This window comes from Panulirus ornatus, chromosome 8, assembly GCF_036320965.1.
Source record: "Panulirus ornatus isolate Po-2019 chromosome 8, ASM3632096v1, whole genome shotgun sequence".
NCBI lineage: Eukaryota > Metazoa > Arthropoda > Malacostraca > Decapoda > Palinuridae > Panulirus > Panulirus ornatus.
In genome coordinates, this window is record NC_092231.1 from 31083424 (window position 1) to 31100294 (window position 16871).

General features: G+C 39.6%; 2 protein-coding genes across 4 annotated transcripts in view; both read left to right on the forward strand.

The window, feature by feature from the left end:
- Positions 1-4383, forward strand: part of LOC139749885 (uncharacterized) — a 230545-nt gene extending 226162 nt beyond the window's left edge. The window contains exon 8 of the mRNA XM_071664267.1: positions 1160-4383. Within this exon, the coding sequence (XP_071520368.1) occupies positions 1160-2928 (1769 nt within the window). The 3' untranslated portion in view covers positions 2929-4383. The remainder of the gene's footprint in view (positions 1-1159) is intronic.
- Positions 4384-4912: 529 nt separating this feature from the next.
- The window catches only part of LOC139749887 (E3 ubiquitin-protein ligase SH3RF3-like), a 406578-nt gene continuing 394619 nt past the window's right edge, over positions 4913-16871 (forward strand). The window contains exon 1 of one of the 3 annotated variants that reach the window (XM_071664268.1): positions 4913-5102. The gene's annotated coding sequence lies outside the window, so the exon portion shown is untranslated. Of the gene's footprint in view, positions 5103-5247; positions 5388-16871 lie in introns of those variants that run through there. The other 2 variants (XM_071664272.1, XM_071664269.1) reach the window with 2 other exon arrangements.

The window sequence follows — 16871 nt, forward strand, 5'->3', positions numbered from 1 at the left end:
TCCTCACTCAATCAAACCTCCTCGCACCACATTTTGTCCTCAAACATTTCATTTTCAACACATCCACCCTCCTCTGTACACCCCTATCTATAGCCCATGCCTTGCAACCATTGATAGAACTACTATTCCTTCAAATGTACCCATTTTTGCTCTCCAAGATAACATTCTCTCCTTCCACACATTCTTCATTACTCCCAGAGCCTTCACCCTCTCACCCACCCTGTGACTCACTTCCACTTCCATGATTACACTTGCTGCTAAGTCCACTCCCAGATACCTAAAACACTTCACTTCCTCCATTTTTTCTCCTTTCAAACTTACATCCCAATTAACTAGTCCCTCAACTATACTGAACCTAATATCCTTGATTTTATTCAAATTTACTCTCAACTTTCTCCTTTCTTACACTTTTCCAAACTTAGTCACCAACTTCTGCAGTTTCTCACTAGGGCTGTATCATCAGTGAACAACATCTGACTCACTTCCCAGACCCTCTTATCCCCAACAGACTGCATACTTGCCCCTCTTTCCAAAACTCTTGCATTTACCTCTGTAACCACCTCATCCTTAAACATATTAAACAGCGTCAATGGAATGACCTTGATCAGGGCCTCATCTGCCAGTGCTGTCTCAGCCATCATAACAATAATAGCTACACTTGGCATGTTATTAAAAAAAATGGCACAAAACCAAAAATGAAAAGTTATTCTTATGAGGTTAAAGATGCACCTGCATAGTTATGAAAAAAAATATTAACCTTTGTTTTGCTGTGGTGGAATGTTGGAGTTCACACTTGGCTCTTTTCAAAAGAATTGTGAAATCTTGTCTCACATGATGCAGGTCACAGTTGATCATAAACCATCAAAAGATGTATGTCCCAGTTTTTGGGTTGAAAATTGCATCCTTCAGTCTCTCTCTCCCTGTGTCATGAGTTTTCCTGTTTGTGCTTACGGGGAGGGAGATTTACACATATGTGGACCTTGCTATATTCACTTTCCTTCTCTAAATTTATTTCCTTACTCTGCTTTGCATTTGTTTCTATTGTATTCATGCATGCATATGTGTAATGTATGCAGTCTTTATAACATGTTGCACTTGTAGGGAATGTTGAAATGTTCAGGTTGCACAAAACTAAAAAATTTCTTTTCTTTATTTACAGAAATATCAGAACGGAGCTACACGCCTCCTCTGCCAACAGATGAAGACATCCAGGAGATTGCATTAGCTGCTAAGGATTCTGAAGATGATGAAACAGGTGATAATGGAAAGCCCCCATGTCCTCAGCCTAGTTTGGCTGAAGAGAGTTCCATAGGATTTCTTGACCCTGGAGCTCTAAAAAGACAAGCAAGAGATTCTAGTGAAAACATCCAGACTAAAAAGTGCCGTATTAATTTGTTGGATCATGCTCCAGCTGCTGAATCATCATATCTAAATGAGGAACCAAGTAGTCCACCAGAGGAAAGCTTTGTTGAAGCATCTTTAGATCAAGAATCCATGCTAGCTGAACTTAATCGGCAGATAGAAGAACACAAAAAGGAATTAAGTGAAATGCAGAAGACAATAGGTAATGAAGAAGAAGAACCATATAGCCCCTCTCGTGCTCATAGCCCTCCGCCCTCAGGGGGTGAACAGTTCAAACTTGACACTTCTAAAATCAGTATTCCATCCAATTTACAAGAAATACTTGATAACATCAAGCAGAAAGAAGCTGAAATCAAACAAAAAGAGCAAGAAATTAAAAGAAGGTTAAGCTTAACAACAGATCCTATTGTGATGAACTATGGTAAATATCAGGAATTTGAAAGGGAGAAAAATAAAGATAGTATTGCCTCTACAGGTAAAGGTGACGTGGATTTACGGCCTTTGCTCCAAAAGTGTAACAAAGATAACAAAACTGATGTAGATTTGCGAGTTCTAAAGAATACAAATGATAAAGAAAAACCTTCAAGTGAATTGGATTCAACATTGAATACCGATGAAGACATAGATCTTAGAATAAGGGATCCACGCTTATCTCGGGCTCAGGCTGCAGCTACCATGGAAGCTGTAGAAAAGGGTAAAATTCTAAGTAAAATGAGTGATGAAGAATTAGTTGCTAAAGCTTTAGAGATGGAAGATAATGACAAAAGCAGTGGGAGCAGCAATAAACAGTCTCATTCTGAGATAGGAGCTGAATCTCTATATCAACCAGTCCAACCTCCTTTTGTGCAGTCTGGTCTGACTCCTGGATATATGCCACATGGGGGACATTTAATGCTACCTGATGGAATGACTTGTTCATTAGGACCATCCCAGCCATCTGGTATAACAGGTCACACACCTTATATAAGTTCAGTTGGACCCCAACAACCACTGGATCTGTATGGACCCCAGGGAGGAAGACTACAGGGTCCAGCAAGACATTCAGGTCCACATGGTCCTGCAGACCATTCAGATCCTCATGACCCTCTGGGTCATTCAGGTTTGCATGGTCCTCCAAACCACTCAGGTCCACATGGCCCTCTAGGTCATTCAGGTCCACATGGCCATTCAGGCTATTCAGGTCCCCACGGTCCTCCTAGTCATTCAGGTCCACATGGGCCCCCAAGCTACTCAGGTCCCCATGGCCCTTTGAGACCAAGATATTCAGATAGTGTATGGGAGGGAGGAAAGAATTATAGTGGCAGAGGTTGGGGTCATCATTATAACAAGCCAAGAGACAGAGACAGAGAACGAGACCGGGAAAGAGATTGGTACAAAAGAACAAGTAGAGACAGAGGACGTTCAAAGTTCCAGTACATGAGTAGAAATAGACGTGAAGGAAGAAATTCTGGTCATGATAGGAACAGGGATAACCAATACCATGAAAGGCATGAGAGAGACAGAGATCTCCCTTATGATGACCATGAGAGTGGTAGAGACAGCCCATATCCAGAAATAGATTATTAAGTATTATGTATAGCTGAAATTATGGGACATAAAACAAATTGTAATTATAGTTCATTTGAAGATTCATACATAAAATTTTTTGAAGACAATACATAAAAAGTACTAGCTTTTAGCAGTAATTACTATCATACACAAACTACAAAGTGCAGTTTGTAGTACATTCCCAGCCTGACTCTGCAGCGTATTGTCTTGTGCATTACTGTCAGTGGCCAGTATAGCACTTGCTCATATTGGGCAGTTATAGAAAGGTGTATATAATACATTTCGGAAAACAGTTACTCACCTGTTGTAAGAATGTTCATGTAAACTGTAAGACAGTGTGAATGTTCAAATCACAAATAAATTGTTGGACAGTTTAGCTGGTTGAAGAGTGTAGATCAGTAAACATTGTATATTGTTGCCTCTGCACCAGACTAAAAGTATTCGAAAATTGTGCATAACTTGAATGTTTGATATACTTTGCACTCCACAGTGGTAAGTGCAGAATGGTTAGGTTACAAATTAAGAATGAATTATATTTAAGAATCATTTGTACACATGCAAAATCATCTTTGAAATGGAAACCATGATTTAATTAATGTGAATATATAGCTTTTGTTAATCATGAATTAAGTATGATGAATGACAAATATAAGGTGTTACTTTGTCACCCAAAACTTTGCTTTAATGAGGAATGTGTTTGGTGGAAAACTGTAAATATCTAGTGTATGGAATTTTAGTAACATGTTGAGTAAGTTTTTTTTTACGTTGTTAATATTTACATAGTCATATACGGCTGCTTACTCCTTGTTACCACAAAGCCAAACAGATTTCCAGAGTCCTGGCCAGAAATATGTAAGATTTGAGTGTTGTTTGAAGAGCTGTATGCACTTTGTTGATGTGTTTCTTGGGCATTTACCCTTTTAATATAATGTATATTTTTTCTGCAGATGATTGTGGGGAAGAAGGTATCTGTATGACATTTTTTATGTAAAGTTATATATATATATATATATATATATATATATATATATATATATATATATATATATATTATTATTATATATATTTACTGTATATATGTAGAATATAAGTACTGTGACCTTTGCTTGTTTGGAAGCAAAGATTATTTCATAAATTTTGTAAATGCATATGTATCAGTAGATTTGCAGAGGAGTAAGTTTTTTACACTCCTTGACAGGTTTAGGTCTGGCAGAATTGTGATAGAGAAGTATGTGGTCGTGCATTTCTATGTAGGTAGCCCTCTGTTGTTTTACATAAATGTACAAGATTATTTAAGTTTACGTACAATAAATGTTGGCTATGTAAATTTTGTGAGCATTGAAGAGCAGGCATTCTTAACAGTCAAGAAGTGTTTTTTTTATGTATGCAATGTTTCTTATGTAAAAAGTACCTGTATTTTTAAAGCAAAATGTATACCTGAATAGTCAGAGCAAATAAAGTTTAATTTTTGTATGTGAATTTTCCATATCCTATATGTATTTCAGTGGAATAGGAATGTCAAAGCCCAATATAAAGGTGAATGCCTGCCACCAATGTTTCGCAAATCAGGCTATTGTCATTAACACCAAATGCTGTAGTGTGTCCGTAGTGTCAACGTTTTTCTCCATTAAAAGTTCGATACTACGTTACCTGGGACTATGGTTCTAGTAAATATTAAGAAATATCCTACATAGATGTGAACATAAATACTAAATTTCAGGGATGATAGTGTGGGAAGTGTTCACCTGCTGAACATAAAATGTGAAGTATGGAACGAAAAAATATCTTGAATACATGGTGTGTTAGAAGTAAACATTGTGTAAGTCAAAACTAGTTTACTTTTCCTTAATTGGCACCTTATGAGTTTAGAACTTGAGTAACATCCTTTTAACTGAGCAACAAACGTCATGCACAGCCTCTCCAAACATGGCAATGGAGTTGGAGATAAACACAACTAAGTCTTCTGAAATGGTGTAAACAAAGGCAATTTCATACAGTAGTTGTAAAATCTGTCAATATTACTGAAATGATGTAAAATCCCAATTGGGTAAATGCATATTTTTGATGTCTATGTCGTAAGTTAGCGAGTAATCCATAGAAATGTGATAATGTATCCACCGCAGGCAAATATTGTTGGAACCACAATGAGATTACTGAAAGAGACGTGCGAGTGTTTTATATGATAACTGTTTGTAAGTACACAGCTGAACTGATTGATTTTGTAGTAATCAGATATTTAGTATTTTTGAACTGCTAAGTTTCCATTGTGACAGGTAATAGATATACGAGTGATTATTAATGGGGAAGATGGGAGGGTCCGGGCCCGACTTCGACTTCCTTGAATGAATCGAAACTTTATTTTTAATTTTCATAAGAATTGATTCGCTTAAGCTTAAGTTCTTGCAGTTCCTGTTTTCTTTAGAGATCTTGATAATGTAATTAGAGAAGCACATTGTTTCCCTGCTTTTGTGAATTCGGTAAAAGCTTCAGCGACTGTATTTGTATTCCTAACTTTATCAACTTTGTCAAATGTTTTTTAATGTTCTGCTGATAATTGTAGTAAAGTGTTCAGTAGGACGGTAGGATAAATGTGTTCTAAATCTGTACTTTCAGTGTGTTATTTCGTTATTGAATTATTATACTCGACAGAGGAAAAGTTGCTCTTGTCTTCAAGATTCTTGCCAATATCTAACTTTATGTGAAAGGAGGAATAATTCTTGTATTACCTTTGTTTACGTCCAAGTTTTGCAGTAAATTGTAATTTTTGGATATTCTGTGATTTTTGCTCTGCAAGGATTGTGTTGGTATAGAATAGTTTATTAGAGGAGGTGTATGATTTAGAATATTGTATTGTCCTGTAGTTTGAATAAGGGAATTTTGGTGAGTATTATGCATATCACAGATCATGTAGGGTTAACAGACATACAGTAATCTGAAACACAGAAAAATTACTTGATTTCCCTAAGGAGCAGAAATTATTTATTGAATTATTTTAAAGTTAATCCTAAATTCAGTGTTATACATTTGCTAGTAAAGATTATTTATTCATTAACAGTTGGTCATAATGTAAAATTACATATGGGTAAATGTATAAATGAGGATTTTGAAAAGAATTACAAAAACACAACAAAGAGAGAAACTGGCACATGGTGATGGAAATTTTCTAGAGTTTTGCAAGCCATTGAAGGGACAGCTAATGTGGTGATGTACGGTCGTTTAGAATGCCATAGATTTATGTGTAATCAATTTTTGCACTCCATGGAAATAATTCGGCTTCATTGTAGTAAATTGCTGTGAAAACTTTACAGAAAAACTTATTATATACTCTAGAAATAAAAGTAATGAGAGTATGGTCTGCTGGACCCTGGAAGTGCAAGGTAGTGATAGAAATAAAAACTTAAGTAATTTCTCCTCATACCAACATTTATCTTTCAGAACTGATCATACAAGAATATTAAAGATATTATGCCAGTTTGTCGGCGAAAATAAATGTAGACTTTCATGGTTCAAATACTATTTTGCCATCTGATTGAAAAAACAGACTTAGGTGCCTAGACAGCATCAGTGCTTTCAATGCTATTTTACCGATTAGTCAGCATTGGTGGGTCAGAAGCTGTTTTGTTGATTAGTTGGTGTCAGTGGGTCAAAAGTAATCTTGCTGAATGATGCAGACATTAATGCTTTCATCATGCACTCAGGCTGAACTGAACACTTTGTGATTTGCTGAAGAGTTTGAAGGATTTGTTCACGTCATTGTTATGCCATTCCCTTGAGCAGCAGTCAAGTTACCCATTATACATGCTTTTCTTTGTTTGTATAGGAGTAAAAGTTTACTTGGTCTCCACATCAAATTTATCTTTAGAAAATGACAGTTAATGTTGTAGATGCTTTTCATCATTTATTAAGAATACAGAAATACCTGTTGTGCATGATTTGGTGGATTTTATATTATTAGATGAACATCCACTCTTTTTTTTAGAAATCCCACGTTATGGTAATAGCTAAGTCTGCATCAAAGAAATTGGGTGTCCCGTTTAGATGTTGAAACTTATTTTCTTCTGAACAATGGCTCCATTTATACAAAGGATTGATTCGTCTTTGTATGGAGGACTGGTCTCACATTTGGGGTGGTTCTAGGTCTGCATCCTTACTTGACAGAGTTGTTGAAAGTGGTACAACTTATGAACTGTCCTCGGCTAATTTCTATACTTTATCTCCTTGCCCTATGGTGCAATGTTGGTTCACTTTTCCTCTTCTCTAGGTATTGCTTCGATTTTTGCTTCCTAGAGCTGGCTGCTTGTGTGGACATTGGCAACTCAAGGGTGGGCTGTTTTGAGACATGCTTCTTTTCCTACACATCGAAACTTTGGAAGTCTCTACCTTCTCATCTTTCCCAATAGCCATTACCTGATACATTTCAAAAGACAGGTCTTTCTCTTCCTCCAAAATTCTTAAATACTTTCCCTTGTCTCTTCTTTTTCCATTTCATAAGTCTATCTTTATTTCAATTGAGGACCAGCCTTGATATGGACTTTTGTCCATGACTGGAGCCTTCAACATGAAAAAAAAGTATTGGTATCTTAAAAGCAACAAAATGAAATTATTGTTTGTGCATTAGACATATGAGAGGAAGAGTGGAAGAGGTGACAGAATTTCATTAGGAGCTATCTTGGGTGAGAAAAGGTAATGAAGATAGCAGTACAAGGTAGAAGAATCATTGGGTCTCTTAACAGAATAATGGAGGGTAGAAGTGTAAGTATGGAAGTGAAGATAAGATTACAGGACAGCATAGTCCTTCTGACCCAGATCTATGCAGCCAAAACATGGACATGGACTGTCTCTGAAGTCAAGGCTCTTCACCATGTAATTAGCTATTTGAAAGGAGCATGTGGTAATGAGGGGTGTATGAGAGGTTTGGTATGGCAGGAAATTAATTGTGGAGGGGAAGTTGGTGAAATGTAACAATTTAAGGTGGTTTGGGCATGTTGAAATGACGCAAAAAGGGGAGTTTACCATGAGAATGTATGGTAGAACGATTAAAGAGATTGGTTTTAGAGGAAGACCACCTGACATGGAGAAATAGAGTGGAAGAGTACTAAAGGGAGAAAAGTGGTGGGTAGATGATTGGAATGGTGTGAAAGGAAAAGGAGACTCTTCTACGTAGCCACCCCCTTGATGGGGCAACCCAGAGGGAACATGTGTTAGAAATATGTATAGATGGATAGATAGAAACTATATTTTTGACAGTAAATTGCCCTTAATGTTGACCCAAGGATACTTTATTGGAGAGAACAGCTGCCTCAGTATGCAATGTACAGTACTACAATATGCCACGGAACATGTATTCGTGGAATACCAAAATATAAGGCTCAGAGTTCAGTATAAATTAATTATATGACACCAGTGGAAGAAATTAATTGCACAGTATTGGAGAAGTATTAGACAATGTAGTTAACATAAGTAAACATAGATTTTTTTTTAAAGTAAAAAAATGTACGATTTTATTCATCTTTATTATACTTTGTCACTGTCTCCCGCGTTAGTGAGGTAGCACAAGGAAACAGACGAAAGAATGGCCCTACCCCACCCACATACACATGTATATGCATACTCTTCCACACATGCACATATACATACCTATACATCTCAACGTATACATATATATACACTTTTCTCTTTCTTTCGTACTATTCGCCATTTCCTGTGTTAGCGAGGCAGCGTTAAGAACAGAGGACTGGGCCTTTGAGGGGATATCCTCACCTGGCCCCCTTCTGTGTTCCTTCTTTTGGAAAATTAAAAAAAAAAATGAGAGGAGAGGATTTCGAACCCCCGCTCCCTTTCCTTTTAGTCGCCTTCTACAACACGCAGGGAATATGTGGGAAGTATTCTTTCTCCCCTGTAGACACAAGTACATAATTCATACTGTCTGCCCTTATTCATTCCTGTCGCCACTACGCCACACATGAAATGACAACCCCCTCTCCCCACATGTGCGCGAGGTAGCACTAGGAAAAGACAACAAAGGCCACATTCGTTCACACTCAGTCTCTAGCTGTCATGTATAATACTCCGAAACCACACCTCCCTTTCCACATCCAGGCCCCACAAAACTTTCCATGGTTTACCCCAGATGCTGTACATGCCCTGGTTCAATCCATTGACAGCATGTTGACCCTGGTATACCACATCGTTCCAATTCACTCTATTCCTTGCACGCCTTTCACCCTCCTGCATGTTTAGGCCCCGATCACTCAAAAACTTTTTCACTCCGTCTTTTCACCTCCAATTTGGTCTCCCACTTCTCCTCGTTCCCTCCATCTCAGACACATATATCCTCTTTGTTAATCTTTCCTCACTCATTCTCTCCGTGTGACCAAACCATTCCAAAACACCCTCTTCTGCTCTCTCAACCACACTTTTTATATTAACACACATCTCTCTTACCCTTTCATTACTTACTCGATCAAACCACCTCACACCACATATTGTACTCAAACATCTCATTTCCAGCACATCCACCCTCCTCCGCACAACTGTATCTGTAGCCCACACCTCGCAACCATATAGCATTGTCAGAACAACTATTCTTTCAAACATACCCATTTTGCTTTCGGAGATCATGTTCTCGACTTCCACACATTTTTGAACATTCCCAGAACTTTCACCATCTCCCCCACCCTATGACTCATTTCCGCATCCATGGTTCCATCCGCTGCCAAATCCACAATCAGATATCTAAAACACATCACTTCCTCCAGTTTTTCCCCATTCAAACGTACCTCCTATTTTTGTCCCTGAACCCTACTATACCTAATAACCTTGCTCTTATTCACATTTACTCTCAGCTTTCTTCTTTCACACACTTTGCCAAACTCAGTCACTAGCTTCTGCAGTTTCTCACCCGAGTCCGCCACCAGCGCTGTATGATCAGCGAACAACAACTGACTCACTTCCCAAGCCCTCTCATCCTCAACAGACTGCATATTTGCCCCTTTCTCCAAAACTCTTGCATTCACCTCCCAAACAACCCCATCCATAAACAAATTGAACAACCATGGAGTTGTATTTTAAAGAAGGCAAAAATGTCATTCTGTGTAAATAGTTTTAAGTTTTTACATATTTTTTTATGCATGAAAGCAGTGAATAACTTTTAAATACTAGTTCTTTACAAATATCTTGTACATTATTTCTGTAATTGCAGTGAACTGCAGAATATAAAACATATAAAACAAAAGTAACCATTTCCCAAATATAGTTTTGATGTCGAGTTGAACTAAACTAAGTGAAAGTTTTATTTACCTCCATGTGAAAATTATCATTGGGAAATGTTTTGGGTGTTTTGCTTACTTAGTTGAAACAGAAATACCTGCAGAGCATAATGTTGAGCATTGCATTTTATTGAACCATGCTGGATAAGGTTACAGAAGTGTGGCAAGAAAAATACTTCCCACGCATTCCTCACGTGTCGTAGAAGGCGACTAAAGGCGACGGGAGCGGGGGGCCAGAAACCCTCCCCTCCTTGTATTTTAACTTTCTAAAAGAGGAAACAGAAGAAGGAGTCACGCGAGGAGTGCTCATCCTCCTCGAAGGCTCAGATTGGGGTGTCTAAATGTGTGTGGATGTAACCAAGATGAGAAAAAAGGAGAGATAGGTAGTATGTTTGAGGAAAGGAACCTGGATGTTTTGGCTCTGAGTGAAACGAAGCTAAAGGGTAAAGGGAAAGAGTGGTTTGGGAATGTCTTGGGAGTAAAGTCAGGGGTTAGTGAGAGGACAAGAGCAAGGGAAGGAGTAGCACTACTCCTGAATCAGGAGTTGTGGGAGTATATGATAGAGTGTAAGAAAGTAAATTCTAGATTGATATGGGTAAAACAAGATAGATGATTATTGGTGCATATGCACCTGGGCGTGAGAAGAAAGATCATGAGAGGCAAGTGTTTTGGGAGCAGCTGAATGAGTGTGTTAGTGGTTTTGATGCTCAAGACCGGGTTATAGTGATGGGTGATTTGAATGCAAAGGTGAGTAATGTGGCAGTTGAGGGAATAATTGGTATACATGGAGTGTTCAGTGTTGTAAATGGAAATGGTGAAGAGCTTGTAGATTTATGTGCTGAAAAAGGACTGGTGATTGGGAATACCTGGTTTAAAAAGCGAGATATACATAAGTATACGTATGTAAGTAGGAGACATGGCCAGAGAGCGTTATTGGATTACGTGTTAATTGATAGACGCACGAAAGAGAGACTTTTGGATGTTAATGTGCTGAGATGTGCAACTGGAAGGATGTCTGATCATTATCTAGTGGAGGCGAAGGTGAAGATTTGTGGGGGTTTTCAGAAAAGAAGAGAGAATGTTGGGGTGAAGAGAGTGTTGAGAGTAAGTGAGCTTAGGAAGGAGACTTGTATGAGGAAGTACCAGGAGAGAGTGAGTACAGAATGGAAAAAGGTGAGAACAAAGGAGGTAAGGGGAGTGGGGGAGGAATGGGATGTATTTAGGGAATCAGTGATGGCTTGCGCAAAAGATGCTTGTGGCATGAGAAGCGTGGGAGGTGGTTTGATTAGAAAAGGTAGTGAGTAGTGGAATGAAGAAGTAAGATTATTAGTGAAAGAGAAGAGAGAGGCATTTGGGACGATTTTTGCAGGGAAAAAATGCAAATGAGTGGGAGAGGTATAAAAGAAAGAGGCAGGAGGTCAAGGGAAACGTGCAAGAGGTGAAAAAGAGGGCAAATGAGAGTTGGGGTGAGAGAGTATCATTAAATTTCAGGGAGAATTAAAAGATGTTTTGGAAGGAGGTCAATAAAGTGTGTAAGACAAGGGAGCAAATTGGAACTTCAGTGAAGGAGGCTAATGGGGAGGTGATAACAAGTAGTGGTGATGTGAGAAGGAGATGGAGTGAGTATTTTGAAGGTTTGTTGAATGTGTTTGATGATAGAGTGGCAGATATAGGGTGTTTTGGTCAAGGTGGTGTGCAAAGCGAGAGGGTTAGGGAAAATGATTTGATAAATAGAGAAGAGATAGTAAAAGCTTTACGGAAGATGAAAGCCGGCAAAGCAGCAGGTTTGGATGGTATTGCAGTGGAATTTATTAAAAAAGGGGGTGACTGTATTGTTGACTGGTTGGTAAGGTTATTTAATGTATGTATGATTCATGGTGAGGTGCCTGAGGATTGGCGGAATGCTTCCATAGTGCCATTGTACAAAGGCAAAGGGGATAAGAGTGAGTGCTCAAATTTCAGAGGTATAAGTCTGTTGAGTATTCCTGGTAAATTATATGGGAGGGTATTGATTGAGAGGGTGAAGGCATGTACAGAGCATCAGATTGGGGAAGAGCAGTGTGGTTTCAGAAGTGGTAGAGGATGTGTGGATCAGGTGTTTGCTTTGAAGAATGTATGTGAGAAATACTTAGAAAAACAAATGGATTTGTATGTAGCATTTATAGATCAAGAGGAGGCATATGATAGAGTTGATAGAGATGCTCTGTGGAAGGTTTTAAGAATATATGGTGTGGGAGGCAAGTTGTTAGAAGCAGTGAAAAGTTTTTATCGAGGATGTAAGGCATGTGTACGTGTGGGAAGAGAGGAAAGTGATTGGTTCTCAGTGAATGTAGGTTTGCGGCAGGGGTGTGTGATATCTCCATGGTTGTTTAATTTGTTTATGGATGGGGTTGTTAGGGAGGTGAATGCAAGAGTTTTGGAAAGAGGGGGAAGTATGCAGTCTGTTGTGGATGAGACAGCTTGGGAAGTGAATCAGTTGTTGTTCGCTGATGATAAAGCGCTGGTGGCTGATTCATGTGAGAAACTGCAGAAGCTGGTGACTGTGTTTGGTAAAGTGTGGGAAAGAAGAAAGTTAAGAGGAAATGTGAATAAGAGCAAGGTTATTAGGTACAGTAGGGTTGAGGGTCAAGTCAATTGGGAGGTAAGTTTGAATGGAGAAAAACTGGAGGAAATAAAGTGTTTTAGATATCTGGGAGTGGATCTGGCAGCGGATGGAACCATGGAAGCGGAAGTGGATCATAGGGTGGGGGAAGGGGCGATAATTCTGGGAGCCTTGAAGAATGTGTGGAAGTCGAGAACATTATCTCGGAAAGCAAAAATGGGTATGTTTGAAGGAATAGTGGATCCAACAATCTTGTATGGTTGCAAGGCGTGGGCTATGGATAGAGTTGTGCGCAGGAGGATGGATGTGCTGGAAATGAGATGTTTAAGGACAATATGCGGTGTGAGGTGGTTTGATCGAGTAAGTAATGTAAGGGTGAGAGAGATATGTGGAAATAAAAAGAGTGTGGTTAAGAGAGCAAAAGAGGGTGTTTTGAAATGGTTTAGTCACATGGAGAGAATGAGTGGGGAAAGATTGACCAAGAGGATATATGTGTCAGAGGTGGAGGGAACGAGGAGAAGTGGGAGACCAAATTGGAGGTGGAAAGATGGAGTGAAAAAGATTTAGAGTGATCGGGGCCTGAACATGCAGGAGGGTGAAAGGCGTGCAAGGAATAGAGTGAATTGGAACGATGTGGTATACCGGGGTCGACGTGCTGTCAATGGATTGAACCAGGGCATGTGAAGCGTCTGGGGTAAACCATGGAAAGTGTGTGGGGCCTGGATGTCGAAAGGGAGCTGTGGTTTCGGTGCATTATTACATGACAGCTAGCGAGTGAGTGTGAATGAATGTGGCCTTTGTTGTCTTTTCCTAGCGCTACCTCGCACACATGAGGAGGGAGGGGGTTGTTATTCCATGTGCGGCGAGGTGGTGATGGGAATAAATAAAGGCAGACAGTATGAATTATGTACATGTGTATATATGTATATGTCTATGTGTGTATATATATGTGTACATTGAGATGTATAGGTATGTATATTTGCGTGTGTGGGGGCGTGTATGTATATACATGTGTATGTGGGTGGGTTGGGCCATTCTTTCGTCTGTTTCCTTGCGCTGCCTTGCTAACACGGGAGATATCGACAAAGAAAAAAAATACATGAGTGGGAGATGTATAAAAGAAAGAGGCAGGAGGTCAAGAGAAAGGTGCAACAGGGGAAAAAAAGGGCAAGTGAGAGTTGGGGTGAGAGAGTATCATCAAATTTTAGGGAGAATAAAAAGATGCTTTGGAAGGAGGTAATTAAAGTGCATAAGACAAGTGAACAAATGGGAACTTCAGTGAAGGGGGAAAGTGGGGAGGTGATAACAAGTAGTGGTGATGTGAGAAGGAGATGGAGTGAGTATTTTGAAGGTTTGTTGAATGTGTTTGATGATAGAGTGGCAGAGATAGGGTGTTTTGGTCATGGTGGTGTGCAAAGTGAGAGGGTTAGTAAAAGAGGTAGTAAATAGTAAATGCTTTGCGGAAGATGAAAGCTGGCAAGGCAGCGGGTTTGGATGGTATTGCAGTGGAATTTGTTTAAAAAGGGAGTGACTGTGTTGTTGACTGGTAGATAAGGTTATTTAATGTATGACTCATGGGGAGGTGCCTGAGGATTTGCAGAATGCTTGCATAGTGCCATTGTACAAAGGCAAAGGGGATAAAAGTGAGTGCTCAAATTACAGAGGAATAAGTTTGTTGAGTATTCCTGGTAAATTATATGGGAGGGTATTGATTGAGAGGGTGAAGGCATGTACAGAGCATCAGATTGGGGAAGAGCAGTGTGGTATCAGAAGTGGTAGAGGATGTGTGGATCAGGTGTTTGCTTTGAAGAATGTATGTGAGAAATACTTAGAAAAGCAAATGGATTTGTATGTAGCATTTATGGATCTGGAGAAGGCATATGATAGAGTTGATAGAGATGCTCTGTGGAAGGTATTAAGAATGTATTGTGTGGGAGGCAAGTTGTTAGAAGCAGTGAAAAGTTTCCATCGAGGATTTAAGGCATGTGTATTTTTATGAAGAGAGGAAAGTGATTGGTTCTCAGTGAATGTAAGTTTGTGGCAGGGGTGTGTGATGTCTCCATGGTTGTTTGATTTGTTTCTGGATGGGGTTGTTAGGGAGGTGAATGCAAGAGTTTTGGAAAGAAGGGCAGGTATGCAGTCTGTTATGGGTGAGAGAGCATGGGAAGTGAATCAGTTGTTGTTCGCTGATGATACAGCGCTGGTGGCTGATTCGTGTGAGAAACTGCAGAAGCTGGTGACTGTGTTTGGTAAAGTGCGTGAAAGAAGAAAGCTGAGAGTAAATGTGAATAAGAGCGAGGTTATTAGGTACAGTCGGGTTGAGGGACAAGTCAATTGGAAGGTAAGTTTGAATGGAGAAAAACTGGAGGAAGTGAAGTGCTTTAGATATCTGGTAGTGGATTTGGCAGCAGATGGAACCATGGAAGCGGAAGTGAATCATAGGGTGGGGGAGGGGGCAAAAGTTCTGGGAGTGTTGAAGGATGTGTGGAAGTCAAGAACATTATCTCGGAAAGCAAAACTGGGTATGTTTGAAGGAATAGTTGTTCCAACAATGTTATATGGTTGCGAGGCATGGGCTGTAGATAGAGTTGTGCGGAGGAGGGTGGATATGCTGGAAATGAGATGTTTGAGGACAGTATATGGTGTGAGATGGTTTGATCAAGTAAGTAATGATAGGGTAAGAGAGATGTTTGGTAATAAAAAGAGTGTGGTTGAGAGAGCAGAAGAGGGTGTTTTGAAATGGTTTGGTCACATGGAGAGAATGAGTGAGGAATGATTGACTAAGAGGATATATGTGTCAGAGGTGGAGGGAACGAGAAGTGGAAGACCAAATTGGAGGTGGAAAGATGAAGTGAAAAAGATTTTGAGTGATCGGGGCCTGAAGATGTAGGAGGGTGAAAGGTGTGCAAGGAATAGAATGAATTGGAACGATGTGGTATACCGGGGTTGATGTGATGTTAATTGATTGAACAAGGGCATGTGAAGCATCTGGTGTTAACCATGAAAAGTTCTGTGGGCCCTAGATGTGGAAAGGAAGCTGTGGTTTCAGTGCATTATTACATGACAGCAAGAGACTGAGTGTGAACGAATGTGGACTTTGTTGTCTTCTAGCGCTACCTCGCACACATGAGGTGGGAGGGGGCTGTTATTTCATGTGTGGCGGAGTGGCGATGGGAATGAATAAAGGCAGACAGTATTAACTATGTACATGTGTATATATGTATATGTCTGTGTGTGTATATATATGTATATGTTGAGATGGATAGGTATGTATATTTGCGTATGTGGATGTGTATGTATATACATGTGTATGTGGGTGGGTTGGGCCATTCTTTCATATGTTTTCTTGCGCTACCTCGCTAACGCAGGAGACAGCGACAAAGCAAAATGAATAAATAAGAATATATATATATATATATATATATATATATATATATATATATATATATATATATATATATATATTCTTATTTGCTTTGCTTTGTCGCTGTCTCCCGCATTTGCGAGGTAGCGCAAGGAAACAGACGAAAGAAATGGCCCTACCCACCCCCATAAACATGTATATACACACGCGTCCACACACCCAAAAATACATACCTATACATCTCAATGTACACATATATATACACACACAGACACATACATATATACCCATGCACACAATTCACACTGTCTGCCTTTATTCATTCCCATCGCCACCTCGCCACACATGGAATACCATCCCCCTCCCCCCTCATGTGTGCGGGGTAGCGCTAGGAAAAGACAACAAAGGCCTCATTCGTTCGCACTCAGTCTCTAGCTGTCATGCAATAATGCCCGAAACCACAGCTCCCTTTCCACATCCAGGCCCCACATAACTTTCCATGGTTTACCCCAGACGCTTCACATGCCCTGATTCACTTCACTTACAGCACATCAACCCCAGTAAACAATATCCTGCATGTTCAGGCCCCGATCACTCAAAATCTTTTTCACTCCATCTTTCCACCTCCAATTTGGTCTCCCACTTCTCGTTCCCTCCACCTCTAACACATATATCCTCTTGGTCAATCTTTCCTCACTCATTCTCTCCATGTGCCCAAACCATTTCA